This window comes from Neopsephotus bourkii, unplaced genomic scaffold (assembly GCF_033783945.1).
Source record: "Neopsephotus bourkii isolate Nb327-2 ecotype Australia unplaced genomic scaffold, CSIRO-AGI_Nbou_v1 NB_1287, whole genome shotgun sequence".
NCBI lineage: Eukaryota > Metazoa > Chordata > Aves > Psittaciformes > Psittacidae > Neopsephotus > Neopsephotus bourkii.
The window spans coordinates 3,025,420-3,034,931 of record NW_026901771.1 but is presented as its reverse complement, the minus strand read 5'-3'; the positions used below and the strand labels follow the sequence as shown (position 1 = coordinate 3,034,931).

Genomic DNA, 9,512 nt, shown 5'->3' with positions numbered 1-9,512 from the left:
ATACTACCAAGAAACTTTTGCAACAACATCAAAGGAAGAGATCAGAAAGTTACTGATTTCACTCTTCGGGTAAATTCCTGAGCTAGAAAATACCCTGGCACACAACTTTAACAACTTATTAGGGCACATATCACCTCAGGCATCCTTCAGAAGACAAAGAGTGGTGCCCCAGTAACCCCAGAGGCACGTGCTGGGGTCAGAGTGCTGCCAGGGATGAGGACAGCCTGCTGTGACCTCCTTATAGAAGGCAGACAGGAAGCTTTAAGCCCACAGCAGTCACAGCACCAACCTCCCACTGGAAACCATACAGCCTTTCTGCTGGGGCTGAATGTGATGTTGCAGAGAGAACACTATAGCCTTTTAAAAGGTAGATCTCTGAGCACACGCTAGAGACTGATTTAGGTGTTCTTCAGGGCCAGTTTTTCTTATTAAATAAGGAAGATTCATAAAGTGGTTGAACCACCAAGGCTCAAATCTTCCTTTCTTCCTAGAGTGCACTGTGGCCATAGTCTCCACAGCACTTTCAGTTTTCCACCCAGCACGAGTTCAAAAAGCTCTTTATTTTCCAAAGAGAAATTCTATTTTAATGCCTTGCCTTGAGTTAGAACATGTGCTTTCCCTCCAGGGGAGCTGGGGTTCATCCAAGATGAGCATTCAAAAGCCAATACCAGTTCAAGGGGGAAGGCCAAACAAATACTAAAAGGGAAGTACCAAGGTCCAAAACAATTTGCCATCAAGACAGCAAGTGCACAGAAAACACCTGAGCAGCGTTAACACCCTTCTCTGGAAGAAGACACATAGACATGACAGTAAAATGAGTCTGTGAAGAAATAAAACAGACATGTCAAGCTTTTCAGCAGTGAAACTAGCAGTCCGTAAACAGATACTCAACTGGTTTCCCCACTTACAATGAATTCAACCAGTAGCATCTTATACTTAGCCCCATGAGATGATGCAATCCAGGTGCAGGCTGCACTATGTCAAACAAATCCTCTGTCCTGCAGCACTTCATCCAGAGTTTATCAGTCCCGGATCTCACAGCAGCTGGCTATTTTGCCCATCTTCAGGAAATCTACAGGTTCACTACCGATCTCATAAGCTGAAGATGACTTGTACAATCACCTGTGTTGAGGACAGTAAGACCTTGACAGCTTAAAGTCAGAGAGGGCATAATCAGACATTTTTTATTTGTTCTGTAGTAATTAAAATCCTTTTTGATTTCTTATGCAGTGCATCTCTGGCATTAGTCTACAAAGCTGTTACTTACACACTAATAAACCCTGTAGCTTCAAAATAGTCTCATATATTAGTCACATTTGATTTACAGCTGTTGGGAAAGGTCTAAAGCCTGCTCCAGACTACCTCATAGGGAATCACAAAGGGTCATGTACTGTATGTAGCTGAACTGCTACACAGTTCAGCCCCATTTCCTGCTACTGCCATGTTTCATACCCTCACAGGTACACCAAACACCGTGTGTAGGGTAGCGTCTCACCAGCTCTATTGGTAACTAGGAACACAGCTCTAGTAACTCCCACTCCCCAAATCAAGCTTTGAATCCACTCCCCAGGAAACCTGTAGCAACAAATTGAGCCACTCAGCAAGAAATGTGATTTGACTACAAGGTTTTGTTGCTTTAAGTATAGAGTTGTCCAGTACCCTTTCTGTCCATGTTGCACATGGGTATCACAGGATCACTCTCATCATCTTCCTTCCAAAAGCTTTCCATAGTATCTTACCATGCTTTTACCTTCAGGCATGCCAAGCTGTTGCATTTCTTGAGTGTACAAAATTTATAAATTCTGTAAACCCATTTTTTTCCTTTTCTTGACCCAATTTAATAGCACTGCATCTCACTTGACGACCTCCGACCCCTGCCCCGCTCTTTACTCTGTAATACCATTTCCACGGTTTACCCAGACTGGACATGTTACCACAAAGCTGGCACTCATCCACCTTTTAATATTCTCTTCAGTTCAAGCTCTGGCACGCATTGACTCAAAATATATAGCATTCTTTAAGTTTCCACCTCAAGATAAGAATAAACATCATGAGAAGCGCCAGGTCCTGTTCCCCAGGCTGCTACGGGCCTTCACAGAATCCCAGACTGGTTTGTATTGGAAAGGACCTTATAGCTCATCCAGTTCCAACCCCTGCCACAGGCAGGGACACCTTCCACTAGAGCAGACTGGCCTGTCCAGCCAGCTCCACATGCATCCCTTCTCATAGGCTGGAAACCAACATGGGCACAACTCTTACCTCAAGACAGGAGAGTAGACAAGCAGCAGAAAACTAAGTCTTAAAAACCCAGCTTGTCCCTGGCAGCCATCTTAAAGTGCATTTCCTCAGACTCCAGGACCTTCATGAAGCATTTCTGGAAGCAGAGTCAAAACTCTCCTCACACAACCTGGCAGTCTCAACAGAGACACCACCGAGCGCTACACTCTAACCATCCACAGCCCGTTCATTGCTACTCATTGTTCAAAACATGCAGAACCCAGCAGAGAAACAATGATGACTGCACCCACCTCTCCAACAGGATTAAAGCCAAGAGAAGAATCAAGACAAAGCACAGATTTTCCATCTTCAGTCTCTGAAAAGCAAACTCGGCAGGAGAAGGAAGCAATCAGTGATGCTGTCTTAAGCAAAGTCAACTCACCTAAGGAAGACCACCACCACTAGGGTTGCACAGCAACACAGTATGAAACCAAAGTCCATGCACAAGTGTAACAAACTAACAACTGCACTTTGGGCTCCATTGCAAAAAGGAATCAAAGGCCACAAGCACCCTCCCACTGTCATGTCACACAGGTGAGGAAAAAATCATTTAGAAAATACAAGCCCATGCACGCCTAGCACAAGACCTCGAGCACAGCAACAATTGGCATAAAGAAAGCTTGCTTTTCAGGCAAGTTTACTGTACATACATCTGTAGTCCTCTGCTCCCTTCCCCTTTATGAACCACTGGCTCAAGAATTTGAGTTTGATAAAATTAGAAATAATGCAGCTTGAATCCTAGGGTAAAGCTATTCACAAGAACAGCGAAAAATGCTAACAGGAGAAAGTAAATCCAGTTTTGAGTCTAAGGAAAGATCATTTCATAAGGCTGTGGTCATCTTTTGGTACAAATATAGTTACATCCACCATCACAAACCGCACTACAAGCTCCAGCACGACTTTGCTGAAAGCAGTAACAGGTCAGTGTTATTAGCATGATTTCTCAATTTGAATCAGTGAGAAAACCCACCAAAGGCAACAATGTTCAACCGCAACACCAGAGGAACTTGTGTTCTCATGTCAATGAGTAAGCAGGGTTTTCTCACTCCCTCCACTCCTACAGCACACTGTTTGCCATGAGGGGAGCAGTGTCATTTCTCTACTTAAAAAGAAACACAAGTCAGGAACACTGGTCATTTTCAGACTTTTATTAAGAGGAAAAAAATATATTTTCTATAGCAATGATCAAGAGCTAACAGTGGAAAAGCCACGGATGTGATGCACAGTCTATCATTAACAACTCTTTATAAATAATTTCTTTATATTTGCTCTTTGAAGTAACTTGCAGAAATAATTTATTTTGCAGCTTTCCAGAACACAGTCACACCACAGACATCACCTGGAAGAGAGAAGAAAGACAGCTTCACAGAACATGGATTCCCACTGGATATTGAGGGACTGTTCAAAGATAAAAAAACCCCAAGCAAACTAACCACCAACAAACCCACAAAACCCAACCCCCCAACCCTAGCATTAGAAATCCAAGGTGAAATTTGGATCTACTGGAAGACAACAGAGGCAGAACCATACTCTGCTGCTGAAGAGCTACTCACAAAGGCTGTATGCTGCCTGGCGGCTTCACTACCCTCATGAGCACTCCAGGGTCAATAAGGAGCACTTTGCCTTCCCTCTCACAAGGAAGACACTTTGCCATCATGAACAGTGCTCTGGGCCTTCCAGCAGCACCAACTGAGACACCAGGGCACTTCAGAGGCAGAGGTCCTGAAGGCTGTACTCACCACATTCACAGTCCCGCTCATCTCATATCTTGAAGCCCAGGGCTCTCAAACACTCTTTGTGAGCTTCAATTAGGTGCCCACAATTCTCTTCACCCTTCTCAATGATGCTGAAAAAAAAAGTGATTTCCAAGGTTCAACATCAAAATGTTTGCTTACTGTTAGTCAAAGCTGCAGAACTGGCAAGCTGCTGGAGACAATCAGAAACCCCTATTCAGCTTCAGAGACCTGTTTGCCTATCCTGTTACGACAGCACTATACTTGCCATTTTATACCTCTCAGAAAGTTACCATGGTCTGGAGCTGCATACTTAAAAATCTGACAAAATGTGTAACAGACTTTTCTATTAACAGGCCTGTGACTATTCTGGGCAAGTCTAGACAGGGATTTGTTATACAACAACAAAGCTGTCACATCACTTCAAGTATGCCAATCTCGCCAGCAGCCAGGTTCAAATCATTTGGTACAGAAGCCACAAAATTTCTCCAGTAAGAGACCAATACAGAACAGAGTGGCCAGTAAATGATGTTTCAGTCCAGCTTCAGTTGGTATTTAGGGAACCTGAAGGAAAAAACCCCTGCTCAGCGACTGCTAAAAAAAATTATTCACAACATATGGTAACTTTTGATGTTACTCATCCATCCAAGTGTCTAACACATATCCAAATAACGGTAAGAACCTAGCACCACTTATGTATCAAGTATACCACAAAAGTGGTTCAGACTCACTCTTTGAGGGACCAAAGTGCTTCCTGTCCCCAGAGGCGGAGATTCCAACACTGTGCAAAGCACAGGTCATGGGCCTAATCAACCCTCAGATGCCACGTTATGTCATTCTTGCCATACCAAATTGTGAATAATTAAAATATCCTATTTTCTAAATCATTTGATCATAGAATGGTTTGTGTTGGAAGGGACCTTAAAGCTCACCCAGCTCCAATCCCCTGCCACGGGCAGGGACACCTTCCTCTAGAGCAGGTTGCTCCAAGCCCCTGTGTCCAACCTGGCCTTGAACACTGCCAGGGATGGGGCAGCCACAGCTTCTCTGGGCACCCTGTGCCAGCGCCTCAGCACCCTCACAGGGAAGAGGCTTTAAGCTTAATTACACTAAGTAGGGCCAGGTCTGCTGGCTGCCCTGGACAGCACCATCTGACCCAGTACCTGCATCCTACCACTCTTTCCACAGGGGCCCTGGACTCACCTTCAGTCTACCACATAACTAGACACACAGCCCTAACTTCAGCAAAATACAGTGTCCAGCATCATGTCACCTACCGAACAACCAATGTACTGCCTGTCAGGTTGAAACCTAAGAAATTACAAATGCAGCTATATACCTAATGGTCAAGTTTTCACCTCTGTGAGAAATGTCATCCTGAGACCTAAACCCCAAAATATCTTATTTAAGAAAACGGCACTTATAATTAATTAAACAATAAAAATGCTACTACCTGCTTGTATTTGTTGCTTTAGTCAGTTAACTGTAGGGAAGATTTGTAAGCAGCATTAAAAGCTAATCTCTGAAACCTGTTTTAAACCAGGGCTATGAAATACTAATCTCTTAATTTCTAACTTATCCCTCTAAAGCACGTTCTCCTCCTCCCTCTCCCATCCCTCTTGGCTGCTCCAGCACCCTCCGCCCGTGTTGGGGAGAGCTCCCAGCATCACCCCGCCAACGTTGTCAAGGGCAGGAACTGGAAGGCAGCAGGGAGGGGAATGCACAAGGCCAAACCGCGCACATAGGGCGGAAGCGGGCTGCGGACGGGTTAAAGTTAAAACACCCGTTCCAAGCAGCTCGGCTATGGGCCGCGCCCCCGGAGGGCAGTAACCGCGCAGGAGCTGCCGCCCGCCCCGGGGGGTCGGAGCCACCACAGCCCCAGCACCACCCCGGCTGGGGCCTCACCAGGCGTCCCGCGCTTTCTTGGTCTCGGGGCAGGCGCAGCACGGCTTCAGCGGCTTCTTCTCCGCCAGCGGCTCCCCCGCGCCCTTGGCATCGCAGCTGGCGGCGGCGACCGTGGACATGGCGGGCGGCTCCCGGCGGGCACAGCCTGCGGGGCACGAACGTGGAGAGAGCGGCCTGGGACGCTCAGCTGGTTCCGGGTGCGCGGCCGCGCCAGCCGCCCCTTCCCGGCCTGCCTGCGCCCCGCGGCACGCCGGGAGATGTAGTCCGGCAGCTGCCGGCCGCCTCTCCTTGTGCGTGCCGGCCCTTCCGGCAGCGGTGTTGTCCGTTATCCCAGCGAGGGCAGACCAAACGTGTCACCCAAAAGGCTCCCCACGTCTGTAACGATAAAGGAGGTGTCCAAAGAGGCGTTTCCCCAGGAACACTTAACGCCCAGAAAGAAAAGGGAAGGGGAGAGCGGGCAGCAGGGTAGAAAATGGCTTCAGCAGCAGAGAGGAGCTGTCACTAGCCACAGTGTTAGCAGGAGCATCAATAGAGAGGATTTAAGCTCTGCCAGAGCCAAGCTTCACGATAAGAATGTAGTAGCCAGCTTCCTAAAGCTCTTTTTCCCCTATTCAAGCAGTGGGGAAAATGGGCTCAGTTCTTCATCGCAGTTGTGCACTGGAGACCTGTGGCAGTGAAGGCCATGTGGCTAGGCAGGTATTGCATGTGTCACACAATCACAGAACAGTCTGGGTTGGAAGGGACCTTCAAAGATCACTTAGTTCAAGCTCCCTGCGAGGAGCAGGGATGTCTTCAACTAGATCAGGTTGACCAAAAACCACATCTAGGCTTCTGGGCAACCTGTGCTAGTGTTTCATCACCCTCATTGTAAAGAACTTATTCCTCACATGATGAAGAAATAATGCTCGTAACCATCATCATTAGCAACATGAAATATTGCTATCTCATGGCCGGGGGCTGGCTGCTCCCTGCCATGGGCAATAGGGGAAATGATACAGAGCTGCTTTCCCTTCGCAGTCTGCCCCAAACCAGGCATCAGCAGCCAGTCTTGCCTTCCAGGTCTCTGCCATATAGAATCCCCGACTGGTTTGTGTTGGAAGGGATCCTAAAGCTCATCCAGTTCCAACCCCCTGCCACAGGCAGGGACACCTTCCACTAGAGCAGTTTGCTCCAAGCCCCTGTGCCCAGCCTGGCCTTGAACACTGCCAGGGATGGGGCAGCCACAGCTTCTGTGGGCACCCTGTGCCAGTGCCTCAGCACCCTCACAGGGAAGATGGTTTTCCTAATACCTAACACTAAATCTACCCTTTGTCATTTTAAAGCCATTTCCCTTGTCCTGTCACTACAGGCCTTGTCCAGATTTCTTGTCAGCTCCTTTAGGCACTGGAAGCTGCTCTAAGGTCTCCCTGGAGCCTTCTCCAGGCTGAATAAGACCAGCTCTCTCAGTCTGCTTCCATAGGAGAAGCTTGGCTATTTTGCCACAGTCTGTCAGCTCCCTACAGCAGCCACAGCCACGTGCTATACTTGTGTTGCAACCAGCCCTGATGACGGCAGGGTTACCCACACATGTATAGAGTGGCAAGCATGCTGCAGAGCAAAGGGACATGCCACACAGGTAACATGGGAAGGGTTGCACAACGATGGATGTGACACTGCTGAGAGCTGGGAAGGGAAAAGGACTATGCCTACTGGGATGCAGCTGCTGTGCCTTTTAATGGGGTGTACCAAGTGTCAAAGACTATTTGGCAGCTTGTATTATAAACTATGGGCATCTAAACTTGTAGGAACACTGACAAGAACATTCAGAGGGACAGAAGGTATTAGATATTTAATTAATTTCTGACTTTCAGGATAAGTTTTCAAACCTCACAGGCAGGTGATCCCATACTTGTGAGTCACAGAAGTGATGAAGAGTAAATAGCAGTAGCTCCTATAAAACAGGTTACATGCTCTCAGTCTCTGCAAAACTTAGGAAATCAAAATATCTGCTAGGGATCAGAACACTCCAGTCAGGTAAAAGATTGAAAGGGGCCCTGCAAGGCAGGAAATCTCAAGCAACTCCATTGTTTTCAAGAGTCCTAGGCAAGACAGAGTTATTTAATTATTTTCAGTATTTACCCTTCCAATAAGCCAGGCCAGAAGCAAGACCATTCTGTTGAGATTTTGGTTTTCTATTTTTCTGGGTCACCAAGGTGAATGCCAACATCCCTCACTTGTACTACCTGAATGAGTAAATGAAAGGAGAGGATTCTTTTTCAACCCCTTCATTCTCACACAGAATTCCAGAGACAAGAAGCAAAACCCAGCTCTTTTGCAGAAAACCAAAGCTCCACATTCTTCTTGCACCTGTAAAAGAGGCTCTCCTGTTTCCACCATTGAGGCACCTCTGTGGCAGCCTGACAATGAAACACAGGCTTCTGAGGAGATCACTACCCTACTTCTGAAATGTTGTCATGTAACACTCACCTAATTAGCCACCCATGTAATTATCCACAAAGCTCAGCTCAGTAGCCTGTCCCCAGCCATCCCCTTTGGCTGAAAGGATTGTTCAGACTGACCTGTGCCCACACAGCCTCCTTGTTCAGCATGTGAGGCCATGATGAACTGGAAGATGTACAGGTTGCGTATGCTGACCAGAATATGCTTTCCCCACATCCATGCAAATATGCCTCAAGATGGAGCTTAGGAAAAGCACACATCAGCTCTCCAAAACAGTGCCTTGGTACAAGGGGGGTTTTAACATATTAAGCATGTTTTTCTTTCAAATTAACTAGCTTTGTCTTCTCTTTCTAAAGCTTTATTTGCTGGCCACTATCCAACAGCTTAAAGCTAGTGACAGCAACACAAATTCTGAGGGAAAGTCTGTAGTGAAAAAATATCCTCCGAGGGGGTTTCCCAAGTTTGCAACTGAACTTTATCTTTTATTTAACATCTTTTATTTAAAGAGAGAGTTTGAATGACATTTATTTGGCCTGTAGAAACCAGGAAAAGACCAAACAAAACACATTTTATTCTTGCACCTAAGGACTGATTGTTAACTTGGTGCTTCTTGTTTTTCATTTGTTCTCTGCCTGCTGACAGTGACAGAACTATATGAAAGAGCATGTGTCAGGATGAACAGATTTATTTACCAATCAAAGAGGATTCGTTATGGGCAGGCTTCTGTGCTGGAAAAATTGTCAGGTCTAGTACCTAGGAAAGGAGATTCAGTGAAAATCTTGGTCTGTGAAAGAGGTAATGAAAAACAGACCCTCAATATACTGTGTCACTTGGCAGCCTGGTGCCACATGTGAGAGTACGAGACTACAGATAGTACTGGCCATTTACACCTCTGGGGTTCGAGGAGTCCCACTTACACTGCCCAGTGCCATGGGTTTCATGGGGTTCTGTGCAGGCCTTTATCAGAACTGAAGAACATCCAACAGTGACTCATGATGTATAAACATCACAGTAGCATTGCAGTCATTGCATTGCCTTCAGTTACACCACTAAAAGAATGGGTGTCCAAAAAAAGAAGTACTTGTCTGTTAAATGGAGATGCTTTTCAAGAAACCTCAGAACTATACTTGCATTCACTGTTAGGCAGGGTAAGCCCCG

General features: G+C 46.4%; 1 protein-coding gene across 1 annotated transcript; it reads right to left on the bottom strand.

Moving 5' to 3' along the window:
• Window positions 1–3,410: 3,410 nt before the first annotated feature.
• LOC133218751 (cytochrome c oxidase copper chaperone) lies at window positions 3,411–6,157 on the bottom strand. Its single transcript, XM_061365496.1, has 3 exons — window positions 5,916–6,157; window positions 4,017–4,123; window positions 3,411–3,616 (listed from the first exon to the last, which is right to left on the bottom strand). The coding sequence occupies exons 1-2, from the start codon at window positions 6,032–6,034 to the stop codon at window positions 4,039–4,041; spliced, it is 204 nt and encodes a 67-aa protein (XP_061221480.1). The 5' UTR covers window positions 6,035–6,157; the 3' UTR covers window positions 3,411–3,616; window positions 4,017–4,038.
• Window positions 6,158–9,512: the final 3,355 nt, after the last annotated feature.

What these genes read in the sequence shown, in the direction of transcription:
- LOC133218751 (XM_061365496.1), bottom strand. Translation starts at nt 6,034, where the DNA reads ATGTCCACGGTCGCCGCCGCCAGCTGCGATGCCAAGGGCGCGGGGGAG. An exon ending in AAGAAAGCGCGGGACGCCTG is followed by an intron (nt 4,124 to 5,915) that starts GTGAGGCCCCAG and finishes TTTTTTTTTCAG; the next exon opens with CATCATTGAGAAGGGTGAAG.